Below are 25,740 nucleotides of genomic sequence, written 5' to 3' on the forward strand. Positions count from 1 at the left end.
ATCTTGAAGGTCCACCCATAAAGGCCATTTTTAATCATGTAAAAGATTAGCTTAGACTTTGTCCTGTAGGTTATGGGAATTATTAAAAGATAAGCAGTGGAGTGATCTGGTCTGCTTTCAATCAGATAGACCACTCCGGTGTTGGGAATAGATTAGATGGGACTTGGAGTAAGACTACAAACAAGGAAACTCTGTAAAAGTGGATTGCCCTCATCTAGGCTGTGGTGATGAGGGCTGAATAGGGTAGCATAAGTATGGATGGAGACAAAAGTGAGAGAATGGAAAATATTGTTCAGAAATAGAAATAACTTTCTAACAATGGGTAGGCATTTGATAAAATCTATAGATGTGGATAATGAGACTAGCTTGTATCAAAACCAGAGAAAATTCAAAACTTTAACCAATAATTTTCACCTCTTCCTTATACTTACCATAAAATACAAAACAGCAGCAAAAGTGACTATTGTGCTTTTCAGCTTCTTTCTCTTCTTCGCTTATTTTTCTGTAGAATAGTCACAAAGCAAAAGTCAATTAAAAGAGTTAAAGAGTGGGAATGAGAGGCAAAAAGGGAGAGAAAATTCACAACCCAGATAATGCCTCCCTAAACTAGGAAGAATTACTCTAGTCGAGTGAAATCCACTAACTATATACTATTCTAATATAGCATATTATATTCTGAAATTTGCATCAAGAAATTGAAATTTTACTGTATATTTTCCTTAAGACCTAAGAATTACTAGTTCAGTTCAAAATGGAAATTCAGTCATTACATTTAAAAAGAATTAAACCTCTTCTTATCTTGCCAAAGTCATTAAATACTACTAAACAGAAGCTAAATTGTCTTTTTAAAGTTTTGAGAAATTAGTTTATTTCTGATATTTGGGATGCAATATATATTATTATGATTAGGAATCATAAAAGCACATTTCTTTAGTAGGGAAATTATTTATACGAAAGTACCAAATATGTTAAATATAATAACATTCACAAATTGACTTAGGAAAATCTACTACATATAGTAAAATTGGCTTCTAACTTTTAGGGATCTACTCATACCGATTTCTATTTACTAACTTCTTATAGAGTCTTCAGGTCTGTATTTATAATTGATATCATAACTATTGTCTTTTAAAAAGTCTTAGACATTGTAGATGTAATACTGTATCTATTATCAGATTTACTATGAAGCATTTATATTTAATAAATTTAGCAATTATTATGATATAATAATAATACCACTAGTAATATTCTATCATCATTACTACTACTGTCATTACTGTCACTACTACTACTACCATCACTACTACTACTACTACTACTACTATTACCATCACTAGCTAATGCTTATCAATTGTCTGCCGTGTGCTAAGAACTGTTTTTGACATTTTACATCTTATGACTAGCATAATGAAAAGATACTACTCTGTTATCCTCATTGATTTAGAGAAACTATCTGCTTCATCTCTATGAATCTCAGCATCATCATCTATTACAATAGTTGACTGCATGATCACTTAAATTCCTTTCTAGTTGCCTAAATATCTCATACCCAGTAAACCTACTTTTTAGGACAAAGGGTGAACTCTTTATCTAAAGTCATATGATTGAAAAGAAAAATGGAGAAAATTGATATTGTAGTTGAAAAGTAATGTCTCCCCAGGTTTATAGAAAAAAATAGTAGCAACATATATACATATATAAAGAACATATGTAAAACTATATATATGTATATAGTAAACTCTCTCTCTCTCTCTCTCTCTCTCTCTATATATATATATATATATATATAACTATGTATATAGTAAGAATCCCTATGAGTATCTTTTTTTAACGAAAACATTGTTTCACACTTATATATTCCTTCTAACTACCTTTTTGTTCCTAGCCAGAATGTGTTACTTGAATTAAACATATGTTATAATATTCTTTGCAGTTTAAACACTTAGAAACAAAGAATGATAGAGCTACAGGAAAGCTTGGAGCTCATCTGTCTTGGTTCTTGACCAACTATATGGTCCCCAGGCTTTGAAACAACTACCTATAAAATCTTTGGCCCTCAATCTATGAGAACTACTAGTTCTGGGATCTTGAAAAAATTTCTTGACCTCTCAAGGACTCAATTCCCTCATCTATAAATTGGAGATAACAATATCTTCCTTGCTGAGTTGTTGTAAGTTTTAAATGAGATATAGTCCTAGAAAAAATGTTCAGTACATGGTACGTCCTAAATAAATTATAGTTTATTTTTATATAATTTTAATGTAATATTCTGTGGCATTGTTTATAATATATGGAATCATAAATTTCAAGGGAATCAACATATGTAATGTTTTTGAATAAATAATTTTACTAGAAGCAAAATTTTGTCTTATCAAGGACATTGCTATACATTAATTTGAATAAATCTATGTTTTTGATTTAAATAATTTACTAAATGCTTTATTGGAATGATGATAATTAAGTATAATTATTATAGTAAAAGTTTTTTATGCTTAACCTTATTTAATAGTCTTTTATCAAAAATAATAGAAACCATATATTCTCGGTGTCTTTATTCCAAGATTTCCATCTTGTGATTACCTTAGTCCTCTGAATTTTTGTCGCAAATGAACATAAATTTAGATGAGTAAATAACTCTCTTCAAGTTGCTGAAGGTCATTTATATGAAAAGACATTGAACTGTGAGATAAATACAACTGAAACTCAAATTAGCATCATATTCACTTTAGTGCAATCAAAATATTTTAATTGTACTTGAATAATTTTAAGATTTTTTAAATGTCATATAATTTATAATTTTGTTTAATGTTCCTTGAATATTTTTCTATTGTCCTAATATCAATATCTTAAATTTTTACAACTAATTTAGGAAGAATGTGAAGGTCAGTCTGCTTAGAACCCTGCAATGAACCACTATATTGCTGGAGCCCAGCAATTCTGTTTGAGAAATTATCACAGATTTCAAGGTTTCAGAGAATAGTAACAATCATACATTAGGGCAGTTAAAGTTTCTAGTTAAGACATAAGGCCTTGAGAGTTGAGTTATAATTGTTTTTACCTCTTCATTACCTTTTCTGTTTATGAAAGAAATGTTGTTGTGCCTTTACAGATTGCTTAACATAATCATTGCTGAAAGTTATTCTCTTTAAAATGTAGAGATAGATTCAAATATAAATATATGGAGAGAGACAGAGTTTGATGATATGTGCATATATTTAAAGAGATAGATATTTGCCCTAAAAACTGGTAACATCTCAAATAAAGAGACCCTTGACACTGTAAGTTTTAAAAGACATACCATGTTTTTTCTTTTTCTTCCATACATCTTTTTTATTTTCATCTTTATTGGTGGATAAATGCTTTACAATGTTGTGTTAGTTTCTGCTGTACAACAAAGTGAATCAGCTATATGTATACATATATCCCCATATCCCCTATCTCTTGAGACTCCCTCCCACCCTCCCTACCCCACCCCTATAAGTCATCACAAACCAGTGAGCTGATCTCCTTGTTCTATGTAGCAGCTTCCCACTACCCATCCATTTTACATTTGGTAGTGTATATATGTCAGTGCTACTCTCTTACTTCATCTCAGCTTTCACTTCTCCCCCTGTGTCCTCAAGTATGTTGCCTACATCTGTGGCTTATTCCTGCCCTGCCACTAGGTTCATCAGTACTGTTTTTTTAGATTCCATATATATGTGTTAGCATACTGTATTTGTTTTTCTCTTTCTGACTTACCTCACTCTGTATGACAGACTCTACATCAATCCACCTCATTACAAATAACTCAATTTCGTTCCTTTTTATGGCAGAGTAATATTCCACTGTATACATGTGTCACATTTTCTTTATCCATTCATCTGTCAGACATTTAGGTTGCTGCCATTTCCTGGCTATTGTAAATAGTGCTGCGATGAACATTGTGGTACATGTGTTCTTTTGAATTATGGTTTTCTCAGGGTATATGCCCAGGAGTGGGATTGCTGGGTCACATGGTAGTTCTATTTTTAGTTTTTTAAGAAACCTCCATACTGTTCTCCATAGTGACTGTATCAATTTACATTCCCACCAACATTGCAGAAGTGCTCCCTTTTCTCCACATCCTCTCCAGCATTTATTGTTTGTAGATTTTTTGATCATGGCCATTCTGACTCATGTGAGAGGATAACTCATTGTGGTTTTGATTTGTATTTCTCTAATGATTAGTGATGTTGAGCATCTTGTCATGTGTTTGTTGGCAATCTATATGTCTTCTTTGGAGAAATGTCTGTTTAGGTCTTCCACCCATTTTTGATTGGGTTGTTTGTTTTCTCAATATTGAGCTGCATGAGCTGCTTGTTTATTTTGGAGATTAATCCATTGTCAGTTGCTTCATTTGCAAATATTTTCTCCCATTCTGAGTTGTCTTTTCATCTTATTTATGTTTTCCTTTGCTGTGCAAAAGCTTTTAAGTTTCATGAGGTCCCATTTGTTTATTTTTGTCTCTTACTCTAGGAGGTGGGTCAGAAAGGATCTTGCTGTGATTTATGTCATAGAGTGTTCTGCCTGCGTTTTCCTCAAAGAGTTTGATAGTGTTTGGCCTTACATTTAGGTCTTTAATCCATTTTGAGTTTATTTTTGTGTATGGTGTTAAGAAGTGTTTTAATTTCATTCTTTTACATGTAGCTGTCCAGTTTTCTCAGCACCACTTATTGAAGAGGCTGTCATTCTTCCATTGTATATTCTTGCCTCTTTTATCAAAGATAAGGTGATCATATGTCTGTGGGTTTACCTCTGGGCTTTCTATCCTTTTCCATTGATCTATATTTCTGTTTTTGTGTCAGTACCATACTGTTTTGATTATTGTAGCCTTGTCATATAGTCTGAAGTCAGGGAGCCTGATTCCTCCAGTTCCATTGGCTCTTCAGCGTCTTTTGTGTTTCCATACAAATTGTGAGATTGTTTTGTTCTAGTTCTGTGAAAATGCCATTGGTAATTTGATATGGATTGCATTGAATCTGTAGATTGGTTTCAGTACCACAGTCATTTTCACAGTGTTGATTCTTCCAATCCAAGAGCATGGTCTATCTCTTCATCTTTTTGTATTGTCTTTGATTTCTTTCACCAGTGTTGTACAGTTTTCTGCATACAGGTCTTTTGACTCCTTAGGTAGGTTTATTCCTATGTATTCTATTATTTGTATTGCAATGGTAAATGGGAATGTTTCCTTAATTTCTATTTTTGATTTTTCATTGTTAGTGTATAGGAATGCAAGAGATTTCTGTGCATTAATTTTGCATCCTGCTACTTTACTAAATTCATTGATTTGCTCTAGTAGTTTTCTGGTAGCATCTTCAGGATTTTCTATGCATAGTATCATGCCATCTGCAAGTAGTGACAGTTTTACTTCTTCTTTCCAAGTTTGGATTCCTTTTATTTCTTTTCCTTCTCTGATTGCAGTGGCTAAAACTTTGAAAACTATGTTGAATAATAGTGGTGGAGTGAGTACCCTTGTGTTGTTCCTGATCTTAGAGGAAGTGCTTTCAGTTTTTCACCAATGAGAAGGAAGTTGGCTGTGGGTTTGTCATATATTGCTTTTATTATGTTGAGGTAGCTTCCCTCTATGCCCACTTTCTGGAGAGTTTTTATCATAAATGGGTGCTGAATTTTGTCAAAAATTTTTTCTGCATCTATTGAGATTATCATATGGTTTTTATTCTTCAATTTGTTAGTATCACATTGATTGATTTCCATATATTGAAGAATCCTTGCATTCCTGGAATAAACCCCCCTTGATCATGGTGTATGATCCTTTTAATGTGCTGTTGGATCCTGTTTGCTAGTATTTTGTTGAGGACTTTTACATCTATGTTCATCAGTGATATTGGCCTGTTTCTTTTTTGTGACATCTTTGTCTTGTTTTGGTATCAGAGTGATGGTGACCTCATAGAATGTTCGGGAGTGTTTAAAGACATACCATATTTTGAAACTCAATAAATATCTTTAGATATTCTGTGTTTTGAAATATGTATAGGAATAACCTGATGAATAATAAGAATATTTTTCTTAATCAATTTATAAAATATTTCATGCTATCACTAAATTCCTGTAGTCAAAGTAGAAAACAATCTTCCACCACTACTACCACCACCATAAAAATACATGTGTATTATAGAGCATACTTACTGGAGATGTGAAAGCAAAAATAAGTTGGTTGCATGATTGAATACTCTTTGGTTGAGTCTAATGTTAATCGGAATCAAAAGAATCTAATCTTATGTTGACTCATACATTTATATATCTCTCTGAAACTGTATCTATGGTTTATAATTCATCAAAACCGGCAAACTGATTTCAATGACTAAGCCTTTGCAAACTATTTTCCTTTCCATATTTTAGCTACCATGCAAAAGCGCCTGAAGAAGGAGAAAAAAGCAAAGAGGAAACTACAAGAAGCCTTAGAATTTGAATCAAAGCGAAGGGAGCAAGTGGAGCAAGCACTTAAGCAAGCTACTACTAGTGACAGTGGATTGAGGATGTTGAAAGGTAATGCCTGTATTGCACCTTCACACTCAAGGTACACAAAGCAGAGAGAGGGAGAGAGCCAGGGAGGGAGAGGGGGAGAGAGCCAGGAGGGAGAGGGGGAGAGGGAAAGGAAGGAGGGAAGGAGTGAGGGAGGGAGAAGCTTTGTCCAGGAATACAGTAATTAAAAAATCGATTTGAGGCCAAGTGCTTTAGTTCATTAATTAAATCTGTCAAAATAAGCCCTATTCTGGGAGATATAAATAGTCTAGGAACAGGAAATCCTGCTGCTTTTTGCAGAAGAAGTAATATTGATAACTTCCCTGCACTTAAAATGTAAGTGTTTTAGGTCCATTCGTGTTAAAATATGCTGATGTTTGGTGTACTTTATTTTAATGAGCTTTAGAATGCTGGTTCCTTTAATGCAGATTGCATCAGTGATGAGGGCTTAAAGAGTGCCTGGTTGAAAATGAATGTTCTAAGTAAATTCCTGGAGCTCCTGTGAGAAGAGGTGCTTCTGTCATGAAATCTCTTAATTCCAAACTTTTCTGATTCCATTTTAAATGATGAAACCTCACAACGTAATTTCATTTCATAGGCTATTCAAATTTTTCTTTCAGAGCACGTTAACAGCTGGTATATCTAACTGATATGTGTACATAACAGGGATGAGCCTAAGAATATTATACACGTGAATACACATACTCCATAGCTAATATGACACACACATGAACTAAAAGGGGGTTGCTTCAAGTGTCCCATACTAAGAATGAATAGAGAATACTGTACAATGTTCAATCGTATTTTTACCTTTCCAAAAGTTCAGTTCCCTTTTTACTGTGACTGTCTTGGATCATTGTCCTCACAATCGATAGAAATGAAGAGGTAGATTGTTAGCTCATGACAGCCATGCCTCATTGAGACACAGAAGAGAGAAGATAAATAATAATACATCAATATCTCATACTGAGGAACATCTTAGACAGTGGGAGCCAGCAATGGGGCCAACATGCTATGCACTCTAATTATTTGAGGCTCTGAACATGTAGTTCTGAGGAGGTTTGTCATTTTTCTTTTTACGTTTTTGAAATCCACCCATATGTGAATTCCACTCTAGCTCCAGTGTTCTCTGTTATAAAGGAAAAGCAGCTGTTTCTACAGTATGATGGGTAACTTGTAGTCAAATCATTTCTTTCTCACATCAGTCCTTGATGGATGATATATGGGTGTCTGTTATCACATTACCCAAGGGTGTCTGAGCAAATGTATATATATAGAAATGGCCATATTAAGCTATGCTTCATGTATATGAATAACTTTTAGATAACACATTTCATATTTAAAATTGAAAATAAAAAACCCAACTCTTTGTTTCTTTTTCTCAACTTTTTTTGAAACAATTCATGTATCTCTTGGCCCCTAGGACCAGTACTAAATAAAGACCACAAATAATAGCCTGTGTTTTGGTGTTCATGTGCATTTACAATAGAGATAATCTCATCATCTATCACATTTTACAAGTGGAAAATATACCATAAGGATGGGGCACTTCTACTTATGCAATTATATTATTTTTTTTTTAATTCCACAGTCAGGGCATGTTACCTGATAGTCTGAGGGGGTTTTATGGACAGATTATTTTCCTGAGTTTTATCTTTAGAGTGTAAAATGAATAAAGAAGTATTTACTATATACCTGGAAATATATGCCCAATTGTAAAATTCAGCTATGGTTTATAATTCTCCCTCCTACCATTAAAAACATACAGACATACAAAAAACAAAAACAAAATGCCACGCAAAGTCTCATGTTATCTATAGGACCAAAGCAGTGGTGAACAGAGTTTTCACTTTAAATGGAATCAGGAAAAATAGAAATGTATCTTAATATTGAATGTCACTTCTTTCAGATACTGGGATTCCAGATATTGAAATAGAAAACAGTGGAAATCCTCATGATAGTACTTCTATGCAAGGTACAGTAAACAGTGTACTTCTTTCTGTAACTGCTTAATATGTGACCCCTGGGGGTGGGAAGGGGATAAGCTCCTATGTTGATACTTTTCATATAAGGAAAATAAATAAATAAGTTTAACTTTCTTACTTCATGATAGAGGAAAAAGTTTGCAGTGTTTATTGAGACTATGTATTTAGAGACTAATAATTTTACATACACAATGTGAGCAAATTTCTTGTATGTTTATCCATTAAAAGGATGTACATTTATATGTTAGGCATATTCTAAAAATGCAAAATGTGAATATAATTTACCTTTCAGAAGTATAAAATAATATGCTTTTTAAATCTTACTACTTTACTGTTTGTAAATGACACAGGTAGAATAATCATAACCTCAATATTTGCAAAGTATTCTAGGCAACATTTTTATCAATATTTAAGTCCTGATGCTAATTTTAGATACTTTTTGAAACCAACTAAATATGAAAATAAGAGCAGGACTTGTAATACATAATTTACAGGATTCCCACAACTGTTTAGATCCTTTATAATATTTTTAAAAGTATTTAGTAGTAAGAAAATAGGGGAAAAAATCAATATAGTCTCATTGGAGCGCAAAGACAGCTAAAAATAAAAATTGACCTCTGGAGATTTTCAGTGTCTTTCTAATGCAGTTTTCTAGCCCTCTGTATGCAGATTACATTTATTTTCACATTCATGTCTCACTCTAATAAAAAAGAAAAGGATCTCCATGAGAAAACGATTTCCTAACTTTCAAAAAAGAAGACAACCATAGAAAGGTTGCCTGCTGGATGTTTAACTAATCAGTGCCTTTTCACGGTGTAATGACAGATATCTATGAAGGCAACAGAACTGGATGTGACCAAAAGATCCATGTGGGTTCATCTGTGGGTCACCATTTTGTACGGCAACTTCAGAAAATTTAGAAATCTTGACTCAGGTAGTTTTGCACATCATCTTTGCAAAACCAGGAGTGTTAGAGATCATGGATCTTCTGGTAATGCCTGATTCTGCTGCAGCTGGATAGAACTAACTAATGCATTAACTTTTGTGAAAGCATGCATGTTTAGCTCACTCAATAAAGCTTTTGCTGTTTCTTATCCCTCTTTTGCTTACCTGCTTTCTTCCCTCAACTTAAAGGCTCTGTTTGTGTGAGCAAAGCCAATTTGGATGGGACTCAGTGTTTATCCAATCAGTACACCACAGTGAAACATATAAATAAAGCCCCACTAGTTGTGGTTGCCACCATAGATCTAAGGTAGGGTTGAACAAGTCTGAAGCATTTGATCCCTTCTGAATCTGTGACACACACATATAGACCCAGTCTTTAAGGAGCATTGAGCTTGATTGAACCTTTCTTTGTGGGATGTAAGGGCAGCTTTGTAACTGTAAGAGGTAAACCATCACTGGGTTGTATCTTTTTTTTCCTTTAATTATCCTTCATTATCCTTTAATCCTATACTCCCAATTTATTGCTGTTTGTTTAATATATATATATGTATATATATATATATATATATATATATATAATTCTTTTAGTTCACAGTAGTAACATCTTTCTACTAACTTTCTAACTCTGAGATAAATATAAATTTTTGAACTGTCCTAAAGTTGTTGCTTCATTTCCATGCAACAAACAACAGATAACTTATCCATGGAAAGTCAGTTAGGTGATATAAGGAAAAGCTAGTTTCACTATTTGGCTCAGTTTTTTATTTTAATGGAGTCTCCAAAGAATGGCTTTTGCATATTAATTTGTGATTAGGAGAGGACACATTTAATATTTGTTTTCAGTGAGCATACTTTTAATAAGCTTTCCTAGTTTTTACTGGGTAAACAGGAGAGAATTAGCTCTACCTTTAAAAGGATTAAGATGGAACATATTTTAAAGCAAGGGGATTAACTTTTATATATATTTTTTCAAATTACAAATCAAATTGTCTAGAATTTGTGGTTAATATTTTCAATATATGGTAAAGTATGGTGGGTTAATAATTCTTACTAACTGTCTGTCTTTTAGGTTATGTTAAATAGTATTCTTGATAAAAGTGGTAAAAATGAAAAAGTACACATTCCCACATCTCTTAGAACAGCATTTAAGCATGGTAAATGATAAAGTTCCTATCATCAATTTATGAAAAACTAGAGTAAATTCCTTTTATTAATATGAGAGTAGAGTCACAATTTAATATCTAAAAGAAATTATTTTATGAGCAAAACCAATTTATTCTATTCCAGGGGAATAGGTGCCAGAAAATATTATCAGAGTTAAATATAATTCATCAAATCAATCAATTCAAATAATTACCAAAAAAAATCTCAATAATATTACTTTTTTGTTTAAGATGTTCAGAATTGAAAGATTACTTTTATATGTACCTATGAACTAAAGAAAATGTATTATGCTTGGAAAACAAAATGCAAGCTTAACCATTATTTTTCCATTCTGCCTAATAATTTTGCTCTTGTGTGTTATCGTTCCTTTCTTTTGTGACATATTTTGATACTGTTTTCATCTTTTTCACTTCCCTCAATTACCCATTTTTTAACTTGGAAGATTATTTCCCAGCATTGTTTGTGAGGTTCAATTCATGCATGCTAATCCAATGTCATTTCCACAACTCATCTTCATCACAACAAACAATTCCAGCATCAGTGAAGTCTTTTCCTATTGTCAATAGCTCTGCTGGATAGAAATCTATTATTTCCTTAGTGCTTTTTCTCTGAAATTCAGTTAGTCGTTTTGTGACATTTCCTTAAGAGGACTTGGAAGAATGTTGCTTGGCCATCATTAGAAGTAATAAAGTCATATATAGGAGCCTTCGCTGGAGGTCCAGTGGTTAAGACTCCATGTTTCCAATGCAACGGGTGCAGGTTTGATCCCTGGTCAGGGAACAAAGATCCCACATGCCACGTGGTGCAGCCAAATAAGTAAATAAATAGTAAAATAACTAAAAAAAAAACAACTCATATATAGTTTTATGATAATTTCCACAAATTGCCCATGTACTAGGATTCTTATATGTATTCTAAATCTCTTCAGCTTAGTTATTTTATGTCTTTTATGCTTTGAATGTTTGACAGACAAGGTATCATGCATAGATCACTTTCTGATAAAAGGGTTTCTGTATCCCTTATATTTTAGCAGTCTATGATAGCAACTCCTCCTGTATATTTTAAGGTGATTAAAAAATGAATACACACCCACTCTGATAGCGGTGTCCACTATTGCTGGCAGTGAAGGATATACACTAATATCCTCCCACACAGATTCCCATAACTCAGTTAGGGGCCCACAAGACAGAACATCAACCATCTTATCAACCAATCTCCGTTTCACATAAAATAAACATACCAGGTGTCATTAAGTGTACCTTCAGATCAATGATTTTTGCAAATGACATTCAAGTACCATTTGCGTAGTGCATTTTTGCTGATAAAAACAAATTAAATTAGCACAACAACAAGTGAGCTGATAAAAACTAAAACCGAACAGCAGTACCATTAGCTAACAAAGTAATATTTTCTCTTTACTGCATTCTGCCATTTAGTTATTATCCTATTGGAAATCTAATTATAATCCTTTTACTCCCTAGTCAAACTTCACAGTTTTTGCAAGCTTAGCACTGACAAGTGATTTCATTACCTTTGATTGCCCGTGCCCGGATTGACTTAACTTCACTTGGAGACCTAAAAGCGCTCTCAGTTTCTCAGATTCCCTGTTTGCACATTACAGCAACAGCTCCTTTAATTAATTAGCATGAACAGCAGCAGCATGAACTGCTGAACAGAAAATAACATCATTTTATGATCACAGGGAGACTTCTCCTTTTGCATGTTTATACCTTAGTTAACTTTTGTATGACTATATTTCATTGTTAGGGGCTACTGGTACAGTGCATGTTTCTTTAGTTTTCGAAAATTGATATCATCATCTTAATAATAATAATAGACAAAACAAATCCAGAATATGAAACTTCTATATTTTAGAAAACAGATAACAGCCTTCATGAACTGACTTTCTAGTAACAAAATAAAATAATTTTTTAAAAAGTTCAGAGGAAATAACATCATAAAGTACAAGGGCACACAATGATGCATTATTCCCATTTCTGCCACTGCATTTGTTTGGGAAGAAAACAAAACAATACAAAAACACTAGGAGTTGCTTTTGCAAGAGGACTGTCAATATCTTTGAATCATTTTTACATTTGTTTTTTTGCCTACATGCTTGACAATGACACAAAATGGTTTAACACTGGAATATATTTTTCATCTGATATTTTTTCAGATATATGGTGGAATCTTGAATAATTTTCCCTTCTTTTTGATACTAACACACCAGAAGTAGATAAGAAATCCAACCTACATGTCAAAGTTAAGCAAAATTTGATGTAAAAAATAAACGTATTAAACCATTTGTTCCCTCTGAATCATTTTTGTTCAGAAAAAAATGTGGGAGCTTATTCAAAGAGTATAAACTTACCGTTCTGATATGTAAAATCCATGATCTCATCTATGCAGCATTTGGTGAAGATGCCACTGAAGAATTAAAGCAAAGTGACTAAAGTGTTATTTGACTCTAAAAGCAACAGACACAATTTTAACATCTCTATGTTAATAAGAACACATATTTTACAATGTAATTTAATATACATATATTTATAGTATAGAATTTTAAATATATACTATGAAATATATATGAATATGTATATTCTTATCCATTTTTCTCAAAATCAATTTGAACAGTGTTTATCCTTCCTTGACCTTTGATACCTCATTATCTTCTCTCTTTGTTGCTCACTTGATAACTAAAACTACATTTTTCCAAAGAGCTTAAGATGCCATACCAATATTTATTGAAAACAATTACCCTTGGGCTAAGATTGTCATTGCAGGATTTGATAAAATAGCAAGGAAAGTGATGGTAGGGGCAAGTAAGGGGACTGGAAAAGAGAAATCAACATATGATTTCTTGCCATGTATGTGATATGACAAGAAAAACTAAAAGGAGAACAGATAGAATTTCTCTACAGGCTTTTCTCCTAACTTCCACCAGAGTGTGGTTTACATCTTTCTCTAGGGGTTCTATAGACTATTTTCTGCCCTACCCTCATAACCATTCATTTCCCTCCCCTTTAATGTCTTGTCTTGTGTTGAAAGATATACATAGGCACTATAATATTCCCAGTGTTAAGTAGAAATGTTCTCTTATAAAGTAGAAATACATAGCATGCCAGCAATTATAAGGATTGTGGGAAGTGGGTCCTCTTTCCTCATAAATATGTCCTTTGAGAGAGGGAGACTTTTACTACCCAAAGAAACTTTACTGCAACTGCCATCATAGAGTGTGAAAAGGCTGTAGCGCACACCCCACAGAAAAAATCCTAGCATCTTTCTCTAAAGCAGCAACATTTTTTTTTCCTGTAAGATTCATTATATGGCCTCATTCTTTTTCCTTTCTATTCCAGGAAGTATTTGTCTCTCGTTTTCTTCATCCTCCACAGGATCTTTATTTTAACTGATTGTACCTCCCAGCCCATGTCATACCTCTTTGCTGTGAAATACCTGTCAGATTATAGCACACATTATGCTTCTATTTCTTTCTTAGGAGGATGTGACAAACATTACTTGATACTTTAGGGCCTGGTTTTCATGGAGTGGCTTGCACCACTTACCACCGCATTGTTAAAAGAATATTTGCAGTGACTAAAAGGCTGTCATGCTAATTATGATGATAACATAAAATCTCATCTACAGATCTAAGACTTACAAGTCTAGCTATATCTCACTCACATAATAGATGAAATTGTAGTTGTAGGGACAGCAAGATAGTGAGACTTGCAAGACAAAATAACAATAGGGTGTTCTGCTACTAAGCATTTTAGAGTCTACAGGGGTAATTCATTAACAGGTCTTTCTGACTATAGTATAGGATGAGTTGTTTAACTCAACTTGTATAACTGTTTAGTCACTTTATGCCCCATCCTCTTTACGTATGCAATACAATTTTTTAAGCGGAAGAGTCACCCTATCCCACTTACCAACCCAGATACACCTAAGGAACATGCAAAAGGAAAGCCTTTCTTGAATTAAAAGTTTAGTTTTATTTTTCACTTTCACATCTCTGTTTTAATTAAGAAAACAGACAGCATTTTCATAGAAGGCTGTAATCATAGGCCACTGTTGTCACATCACTTAAAAATAAAATTATTATATTACTGACATGTTGATGTGAGATGGTTCTATGCCAAGATGCTTATCACTCTTGGAATGAGGAATTGATATTCTAAAATTGGAACAGTGAAAAAAGCAAGACAATACCTAATATTTGTATAACCTGGTGAGATTTTGCCATTATTTTTCTTTTTTATTTATTGGGGGGCTTAATTTTAAAAGGTAATTTATTGGGTGACTTAACTGACACTTCAGAGGATAGATTCAGGCCTGGCTGGATCCAGAAACCAAAATAATAAATCCATTCAAAATGTCTTCCTTCCCAGTTCCTCCCAGTCTCCCTTCACTTTGAAGACTTTGATTTTTTCTTTTTAGATTTGGCTAGGTTTTCTTGTTCCATTACATAAAATGTTGCAAGTCCAGGCTTACTGCTAGCTCTCTCATTGGTAACATATTCCATCATAAAGAGGAACTTGTCTTCGTGCCGTTCTTTTTTTTTTTTTTTTTTTTTTTTTTTTTTTTTGCGGTACACGGGCCTCTCACTGTTGTGGCCTCTCCCATTGCGGAGCACAGGCTCCGGATGCGCAGGCTCAGCTGCCATGGCTCACGGGCCTAGCCGCTCCGCAGCATGTGGGATCTTCCCGGACCGGGGCACGAACCCGTGTCCCCTGCATCGGCAGGCGGACTCTCAACCACTGCGCCACCAGGGAAGCCCTGTCCCATTCTTAATCCACACATCCTCTAGCAGGATTATTCCTGTGTGATATTTAAGAAAGGTATAATTAACCCCTATTTTATAAGTAGGAAAATAACCCAAGAGAAGTTAATTGGCTTGCTATTGGTAGTGGGTTCTAAAACACAGGAATCTTAACTCCCTTACCCATTGTTTTCACTATCAATCCATATTGATAATATTACTATCAATCCAAATCTGTAAAACTCTCTCATAGTTAGTAAGCTAGCTAGGATATTTAGCTAGACTTTAATATTCTCCCATGCAAAACAATGCAGCAGGGCTGGGGTGGGGAAAGGCTTCTCCAGTTTGTAGTTAATTAACCAAAATAGACTAAAGCCACTATAATTTAATAATCACTTCTGCCTTAAAACTTTGCATAGATTGGGGTAATACTTACAAAAGTTACACAAATGCAATCTCTCTTTTCTATTTAAAACTATGTAGAGAAGCTGAAGTAGGAGTAGAAAGAAACTTTTCTATTTGTGGCTAAACTCACATCACCCTATAGGAATGAGGCCTTAACAGATTTTCAGTTATCTAATTTTAGGCTAGGATTCTTTTCTGTAGGCCATTAGCAGAAAGTTTTATTTGTTGCTCTCAGGAACTTTTTTCTCATTTTTGATGGCCATGTAACATTCAATTTTGGAAATTAAAGTGAATTTAAAGAAAAACGTTGTTTAGAATTTTTTACAGACCTCCTTGACATTCCTTAATCTGTTAATCACAAAGTTTATGATTTACTTGTTTAATGTTTGAAGATTAACACCAGTAGTAATCCACATACTTAAGTTGGAATCTACTTTACCTCAGTTATACAAATGGTTATTTGGATAACGCTTTCACCAATTCCTCTATTAGCTTTTAAGAAAGCATCATTTTTTTTGTAAACATTTCTTCTCTATTTCCCTATTCTCCCATAATTTAAGTGCTCTTATTTTCTTTAAAACAATACAAATGAATGTCATGTTGATCTTAGCATTGGTGAGTAACTATTTAAAATGAGTGAGGCCAGGGAGATCAGCTCCGTCCTTTGTGACCACCTAGAGGGGTGGGATATGGAGGCTGGGAGGGAGGGAGATGCAAGAGGGAAGAGAACTGGGGATATATGCATATGTATAACTGATTCACTTTGTTATAAAGCAGAAACTAACACACCATTGTAAAGCAATTATACTCCAATACAGATATTAAAAAAATTTAAAAATTAAATGAGTGAGGCAAAACCTGCAACTCAAATCTTACAATCTCTTGGTAACTGCATTTCAACCTTCTATGGGAAATGTTGGATGTGTTCATTTTTAACATTGTTCAAATTAACATTTAATGTTTTTCCATTACTCTCATTTTCATTTTTCTCCATATTTTGATTCCATTTTATGATTACTTTGAATTGAGAAATTACAGTGTTTTTCTAACATTTCAGCATACAAAAGGAGTAGCTAAAAGTTATAAAAAGGAGAACATAGTTCTACTTTTAAATATTACATTAAGAATTTTACTCGCGGTCCAGTGGTTAAGACTCTGTGCTTCCACTGTAGGGGGCGCGGGTTCGATCCCTGGTCAGGTAACTAAGATCCCGCAAGCCAAATGGTGCAGCCAAAAAATAAATAAATAAAAAGCTAAAACCAGCCTAAAAAGCAAGAAAACAAACAAAAGCTAAAACTATAAAGCTTCTAGAAGAAAACTTAGAAGAGTATCTTTGCAAACTTTGGTTAGGCAAAGTCTTTTTAGAAAAGACATAAAAAGCACTAACCATGAAAAATTGTTAATTGGGTTTCATAAAAGATTTTAAAATCTGTTCATCCAAAGATGTCAAGAAAATCAAAAGACAAGTCAAAGACTGGGAAGAAATATTTGCATTACATACAGCCAATGAAAGACTTGTGTTACAGCTCAATAATAAAAATAAAAAATAATTATTACATTAAAATATTTCCAATATGCATCCTGTACAAATCTCAAGTAAATTTGACCTTACAAATCCATTTTGTAACTGTACTTATGGAAGGTAGGTGATAACGACCCTAGATTTTTTTACAGCAATGACATAGCACGTAAGTAGCTTACTTCTTTTTTACCATGACATCATCTACAACAAGAAGTAGTGAAAGAATATGGCATTCTACATATGACATAAGTGCTTAGAATGACTTAGTATGGCTCCTAACATAGCATTCCATGAATACTAGTTTTTATTTATTCTCCTTTCCCTTTCTTTCTCCTCCCAGCTGGAAAGTAGAGTTCACATATTTCTAGAGCTCTTAGTGTAGCTCAAAATTTGCAGGTCTGTGTATTGAACACATGCACTTTCGTTGCTGTTTTATAACTGGTCTATAGGAAGCACAATGAAGTGGTGGGAAGAAGTCTAGTAGTCAAGGTTTCTCAGTTACTAACTGGCTAACTCAGTTAACTAACACTGAGAAGTCATTCAATTTCTCTCTCCCTTAATTTTAGTAAAATAGTAATATTTGCCTAATCCTCCTCGTCAATAAGTTAGATCCATACTCTTTGACAAGTATAAATACAGTATATTATTATTACTATGCCCTATAAAATACATATGAAGTTAACATTTGTGTTTGTATATGTAGATTTTAATAAGGGTGAAATAATTGACATATAATTGATATATAAAACCATCTCTAAAACATGTTCTTCTGTGTACAGTTGTGGTAAATATATTTTTATATTTTATCCTCATATGAGAATAGGAAGATAGCCATATCCCTTTCTAGGGTGTTTCTTACAAGAACTAGAGAGTAAATAAAAGAGAAAAGCGTATATTAAAGAATTAATTCACAAAAACAAAGTGAGTTAAATGCAAGTGAGAGAGGTTGATACTCCATTATTATACCATTTGCAAAGAAAATCGACTTGTACTGGTCTTTGTTTTTTTATTATTATTCTTTTTTATTTTAATTTTTTTTACATCTTTATTGGAGTATAATTGCTTACAGTGGTGTGTTAGTTTCTGCTTTATGACAAAGTGAATTAGTTATACATATACATATGTTCCCATATCTCTTCCCTCTTACATCTCCCTCCCTCCCACCCTCCCTATCCCACCCCTCTAGGTGGTCACAAAGCACCGAGCTGACCTCCCTGTGCTATCGGGCTGCTTCCCACTAGCTATTTATTTTACGTTTGGTAGTGTATATATGTCCTTGCCACTCCCTCGCTTTGTCACAGCTTAACTTTCCCCCTCCCCATATCCTCAAGTCCATTCTCTAGTGGTCTTTGTTTTGATTAAAGTATAAGTCCGAAATTTTTTAGGGCTAATAAGGCTAAGTGGTTATTATTTTCACTAAACCTCCATTTTTTTTTAATAAGTGCTACATTATAAAAATAAGCACTAGACCTTTCTGAAAAATGACTCTAAAACAATGCTTTTCTCTAGAGAAAGACGAATCAAATGCTATACTTTTATTTATCTGCCCCTATCTTGCAAAGTTCTACTTTTCCTACTCACAGATTAGAAGCACTGTATTTATATTACTGTCCTAATATCTAACTGGACCCCCAACTAACCTCAGTACTGTTGCTTATTTGATTTGAGAATGTCCCATTCTGAACATGTTTGACAATTGAAGTAAACTTCATATAAATAATTGCGTATTTAATTTGGATTGAACCTAAGACTAAAGTGGAGCATTAACCAGCATGTTTTTTTTTTCTTTCTCTTACTCAGGTCAGGAAAGCATGATCTTTTAAATGTGATCTTATTTAGTGCCATATAACATAATGCCCATTTGAAAATTAGAAACATATCACTAATTAGGCAACTTCAAGAAAACAGAAAGTATAAAACTTAATACTTAGCAGGAGAAATCATTTATAAAATATTGGCATCTGTTCAAGAATAAGTTAGCTACCCACCAAAATAAAGGTTTGATAGCTCAAAGTATGCCTGTGATGAAGCCTAGTAGTTTTTAAGGAAATCCCTTTGTTTATATAAGTGAATTAGTGGTGACCCAACACTTGGAAGGAAATATGAGCTCTGGGTAGAAAATGTAATTTTTTCTAAACTTAAATTTAAGCCTTCAAAAATGTTATAGACATGTTTCTTGGTAGTTTTCAAAAAATAGTGAGAAGTTACTTTTAAATAACATCCTGTCAGGGAAGGAAATCTCACCCTGAAAGGAAATTGCAATCATTAACAAAGATTTTGATTCAGAGAAAACGGTGTGGATCTTTACTCATGTTTTAGACTGTGAAGGGGAAAAAAAAAACTTTTTAAATGGCTTGCTTATTAAGCTAGTCATGCATTTCACTGCAGGTTGTAAAGCAGTAGAACATGCACAAGAGGCTCATAAGCATATTTTAGAGTTAGGAAATATCATTTACACCATTTTTATATTGTTAATATCGCACCCAGAGAATTTGCTTAAGCTTCAAATTACTGTAAATCTACAGTTTTGCTCACCTTTGTATAATTTTGTTTTTAATAGAACGAGGCCCACATCAATAAATATATGATTAAGGGATATGTGTAATAAAATAATACATTTATTACACACAGATTTATTCAAATATTGAACATATATAGCACAGCAAAATACTATAAAGCCAATTTGGGGTTTTTAGTGAAGTTCATTAAGTAGATTTTGGATTTTCTTTGTTGGAATGAAATTTTGACCGGTTTTATTGTTTTTTCTGTGCAGCCTGAACACTGATGCCGGAACTCCAACTGATCATAGGCACGAATAGGGTGCTGTAGCAGTTACCTGCTTATCTAGTGCTGTAATTCTTTAAAATTCATACTCAAATTCTTAAAATATGGAACCATCTATTACTATTTGTTCATTCCTGTTAATTAGAACCTGGCACGTACAGGAAAAATGTGTTAGAGAATGGGCTTCACAAGTGTTTAGGGGATAATCATAATGATGATTGAACTTGATACTTTACACTTCTATAACCCCTTTCTTCCATGGAGTTCATAGTGCTTCATAAACATTATCGCATTAAACCAGAGAGCATCCTAGGGGGTAAGTAGGTGGAAGAATTTTTAAGACATAGAAAATTCTATTTCTAAATGCTGTGACAGAAATTAAAATGCAGACACACCCACTTTAAGCTATGATTACTATGAAATAGCTTTATATTTGGCTGACCCGAGATTTAACAGGCATTAACATGAGGAGGTAATTCATTTGTGCAAATGATCCATATTTGTTAGCATTGCTTTGGAGATCACCTTTCTGAAAGAAACACGTTGCCTGTACAGTTCTCTAAGGAAATATGGAGAGCTCTAGTTTGTAGGTTTTACCACACTTAGTTCTTCCTTTGATTTGTTGATGGTGGAGCAAGTCATTTAACACCTTTCTACTAGCATATTCCTTACTGTAAAGAAGGCAATGATAAAAACACATACCTAAGCAACTAAAAATACCTCTTTTATTTTTTTCTGCTCTCTTTCCATCTCCAATACTGTTTCCTCTTCATTAAGCTATCAACCAGCAAACAGACTGAAAAATCTATACATCTAAGAATGGAGAAAGGCAGATATGGTGGGTCAGTCACATCATGGATATTTTCCACTGCTCACCCTCTGGTCTAGACATGGCCACATGCCTAAGATGTTCCAGTCGTTAGAACCCAATGGGTCATTTGGCTTGAATTGCCCAGGAAATGGCCTCAAATATTTTTAACTGTTTACTTAATGGAGACCTGGCCAAAGGCTGGTGGCAAATACTTGTCATCATTATTTTCATGCCTCCTAGGAATCTAATAGAGCAGTATTCCAATGTGCTAAATGGTAGTCTAGTGATCAAAAAAATTAACTCTCCTCCTAAAGTGCCCTCTTTACACCAAGCAAAACCTAATCCATTGTGTTATTTTTACATCTGCCCTCGAACTAAATTCTGATGTGACAGAAGTATCACTCATCCTATGCAAAAGTCCAACTGAGTTTTTATCCATTCTCCAATAATCAGTTCCCTGTGGCAGTACATGCAATTTCTACTGGAATGCCCAGCTTTCCTACACATTTTAAAATATCACATTAATTCATATCAGTGTGACATTCCAGTCATTCCATGCTCTGAAGGAATTTTTTCTAAGGCTTCTGGTTCTCTCTACATACTGTAGAAGATCTATCTGTGTAGAGTAGGTATGTTGCTTTAACCTAATTCAGTGAAATAGTGCCAAATTAGAAATCAGTTATGGAGAGGAACCGAAGCAAATAAAATTTTTTTAGAACTTTATTAATATCAAATACCTGAATTGAATAACAAAGAGGTGTGACTTAAAAAATAACATCCAGAAACGTCTCATTATTTGATAGTCAAACAGGATATATTGAGCTATAGGGGAAATTGAACAGCATTTTCAAATTAATTAAGTTACTGAAAAATAAATATCTTTTTAAAAATAGATATATGTTAATTGACTTTGGTTGCACTATAAGGAATCCTCGTGCATTTTCTTCTGGCCTTTTTCTACATACCTGCCTTCTTTGTGATGCCTGATTTTAGTTTTTTTTTTTTTTTCTTAAGCTTCAGATATATACCACAAAAGGCAAGTCTCACACTTACTTGAGTTTGTAACAACCAGGTGTGGCCCTTTAAAGATAACTTATCAGCAGAGGCTTATCTCCTGTATGCAGGAGGACACACCAGACTCCTGTGCCATGGGGTATGCCCATGTCAGGCAGTGCTGTGCTAAGCGAGGGACTGTATGGGCCTTCTATTTTATTTTTAAAATGGTTACATTTGTGTGTATTGAATCCCCCTTTTACTTATCTGATATATCTTAAAGCAATAAACTCTGCCAGCTCTCCTGAAATGTCAGTGTGTGTCACTCCTTGTAAGTTCCCAAGCTCCCTAACATTCCTCTGGAGAGGCTTTGTTCATTGCTCTTCCTGATCTTTAATCTTGTTTACATCCACAATGCATATTAGATCATCTCTGTTTGGAACTCAAGTATAAAACCTTTTAAAAACATGAAACATTCAATTACTAATTAGCTGTTTCCTGTTCCTAATGAAGTGAGCATGCCAGGTTTGGATTAAAATTCAGCTACTGCTCTGCTCTGTTTATGGTTCCAGATGTTTTTGTTTTATCTAGGAGTTTACTTTGACAGCTACTACTAAATGATAAATCACTCATATTATAGGCAAAATGCATTTTGAAATTGAAATGTGGCAAACTTTGAGATTGCTCCAAGGATCAGTGTCAGTTAGCAGGTCAATATTGGCTCCTTCCATATGATCACAGTATTGGCATATGTAAAAGAGTAACAGAATCTGTGTCAACATTGTACAGCATGCTACACAAGAATCTATTTTGCTACTATCCTCTAAATTTGGAGAAAAAAGTTTAACTACTTTGAAATCTCAACTTATTGTATTCTAAGTAGAAAAATTGATTCATATTAATACTGTCTTCTGCTGGCCTAGTTTTTCTTTGGATTTTTGAACTGCTGTGGAAACACTTCCTGATAGGCCTTATAAACTGGCACATTTAATGAAGGGTGTGGGCAAATGTTTGTCTTTTTTAACAAAGACAAAAATTAAACATAACAAAAGAGGGTGATTTTTCAGAAACTGCATTTTTCTAAAGGAAGATGGTGATTGCTTTTTGCCATTTGTTACTGTGTTTATGTACCTTTTTTTTTTTTACAGGATGTTACTTTTACCATTGTTTTCAAATTTGTAATGTTCTCAATTTGTATTGCATGATTTAAGTTTTAACTATATTGTATAAATTTCAATTCTGGTAAAATGAGTGTCTGCTATTTGATGTTGAAGAGCTTTCTTTTGACATTTAGGCTGTGTATACAGAGGACGAGGTAGACTGGAAAACAAGCAACTATCTGGTGAATTTTATCAGAATAAAAATCTCAGACACCGCAAAGGAGTCTGAGCAATTCTCTGGGGTGACAGACTACTACACAGTTTCCCCAAATTCAAGCTTTGTTTTCTTCTTCCCTGGAAAAGTTCAGGTGAATTCCATGGGCTCTTAGGCAAAATGCCTGGTTGCCCTCTAATGAAGTCTGAACGTCCAGGTGGTCTAACATAGAACCACATTCTTTTATTCTTCTATTACCTTACCACATCTTTATTTTTGGTTCTGAGGTATTATCCAGAAAATTCCACTGACTAGCAATACCTCTGACACAGAAAAAAAAATATTTTAAAGATTTTATACATTAAAGGGGTATGTCTTCCTCCTGACAGTGCTAAGCTTTGACTAGACTGAATTAATATTTTAGATGAGGTATATCAGTCCAACAATGATAATGTATTTTCCTTTATATGTGAAGATGATACAAACATAGACTTTAAGTGTTTTTTAAGCCTGGGTGATGGATTTGTACTGATCATCCACACTTTCTTTCCTTGTTCCGCTTTTGTCACCAAAAGCCAATTTTTATGAGGTAGCTGGATAGAGACTGGGGCTATAAGCCATGGCTATGGAAAAGAGGAAAGTTGGACAAAAAGAGGTAGAATTGTTTTTGGAAATTGTTTCCAACTATAACTTTTACCCACACCATCAAATATTTTCTAACTCTAGAATGGTATGGATTCTTTTGATTACCCATATTTAAATAGATACCAGTTTCACTAAACACTGTGTTTAAAATGATATTCAGAACTTGTCTCCCTTCATGCAGTATACATGGACAGTTAACCTGGGGAGAGGAAACGAAATGTTTCATCAAAGCTGTCATCACCTTAGATCATAACCAGACATTCCTTTTTCCTTGTTTTGGTAAACCATATGGATCTCAAACATAACATTCTGTACAAAAGGAAAAGTAATGTAGATAACAATAGTCATCATAGCTTATGAAGAGTCTTCTCAGTCTTTGATGTCTTCAGTGCAGTGGAAAGAAAAAAAGAAGCTGTAGCATGCAACTTGAAGGATCTTTGAAAACTGACACATTAACATATAGAAGTGTTAAGAAATTTTAAATTTTACCAATATTAAATCAAGCCTGTAACATCAGATCATTTAAGTTCGTGAAGATAGATGTTTAGTGTTTTAAAGTACGTATTAGAATTATTCCTCAGAAAAACTAACTTGTTTTCTTTTTTTTAAAGGAGGTAACTATTACTATTTAGCAATGGCACAACAGTTTTATTCGTCCTGAAAGGTCTTCGCTGGCTTTACATAAATGAAGATGCTTGTGATTCCAGTTTATCTCTGAAACTATTCAACATGGAGTTAATTCAATTGTGTTTATCAGCAAAGCTTTGTTTACCGAAGCAGTTATTCAATCTATATTACATTTTTTTAAAGAAAGAACGTGTGTACATTTTAAAAGCAATGACGTAAACTCTGTTTTTGCAATTGATTGACCAATTTAAGAATATGAGCTAAATCCTAATGACTAAAGTAACTTGACCATATTTGATGCTTTTCTATGCTCACTTCAGCTTGGCTTTTTGTCTTTTAAGGGAAAAAATGTGGTAGTGTGTTAGAGACTAGAAACATATGTATGGTTTCTCTGTTCTACCATATATTAAGTTAAAGTACACCTTCTTTGTTAAAACTGTACTTGCTAAACTTCAGCAAAATAAAAACATTTTGACTTTGTCAATTGAACTGAGTGTTTATTTCCAAATTGCCAACTGTAATTATTGAAGTAGAGTCAGAGCACAAATCAAAATATAGGAACTAAGAACATGTTTGCAAAGCTTCCTCTGGTTTGATTATTTCTAAACAAATATGAACATGCATCTTATTCCATTTCACCTGTTGAAACAATTGTCTCCAATTGTTCTTATTGAATCGCACACGACATTGCCTTTTTCTGGTTGTGTGTGCTTAGTAACCTGCTTCCAGGGGGAAGGGTTGTATTGGGAAGCAGGAAAAATGTGGTGAATACAGCTGGAAAATATTTTCGGAATATCTATTATTTCAAAAGAGTTTCTCCCGTTTTCAGTGGTGAATGAAAATATGAAGGGCATGTATCTACTTGGGCCCAAAGAAAATCCAGGTCTCCCTCTACCTCCAAATAGTCATTATAGGCTAATGAAAAATGAAAGCAAGTGGAAAAAAATAGCCTAATGATAAGCCAAAACCATAGCCCTGCCCTACAGTTTATCTAATCTGTCTCCACCTTCTCCTTGGTTCATTTCTACTAATATCCTGGAGGTCACCCAAATTCTGGTTCACCAAGGAACCCACAGTTTTTCCTGTGCAGTGCCACTTCCACTCCTCACCCTTTCTTATAAAAGGTGTGTTGTATTCCAAAATGCTTCTAGCTGGCCAAAGACTGTAGGCCTTCTGTTTGGAAACTGCTTTCTTCCACAAATATTTCCTCTCACCATCAGCTCATCATCATCCTTGTTTATGGAATTTTTAAGAGTCCTGAAAAGGCTAAAGCTCTTCCTCT

The 25,740-nt window shown here is 33.8% G+C and overlaps 1 protein-coding gene across 2 annotated transcripts in view; it reads left to right on the forward strand.

Annotated features, from left to right (window-relative positions):
• DACH2 (dachshund family transcription factor 2) overlaps window positions 1-24,942 on the forward strand; it is a 643,115-nt gene extending 618,173 nt beyond the window's left edge. Inside the window, exons 11-14 of one of the 2 annotated variants that reach the window (XM_049705106.1) lie at window positions 6,382-6,528; window positions 8,414-8,479; window positions 20,058-20,104; window positions 24,443-24,942. In XM_049705106.1, the coding sequence (XP_049561063.1) occupies window positions 6,382-6,528; window positions 8,414-8,479; window positions 20,058-20,062 (218 nt within the window). In that variant the 3' untranslated portion in view covers window positions 20,063-20,104; window positions 24,443-24,942. The remainder of the gene's footprint in view (window positions 1-6,381; window positions 6,529-8,413; window positions 8,480-20,057; window positions 20,105-24,442) is intronic. The other variant, XM_033411534.2, reaches the window with a different exon arrangement.
• Window positions 24,943-25,740: the final 798 nt, after the last annotated feature.

This window comes from Orcinus orca, chromosome X (genome assembly GCF_937001465.1).
Source record: "Orcinus orca chromosome X, mOrcOrc1.1, whole genome shotgun sequence".
NCBI classification, from domain to species: Eukaryota; Metazoa; Chordata; class Mammalia; order Artiodactyla; family Delphinidae; genus Orcinus; species Orcinus orca.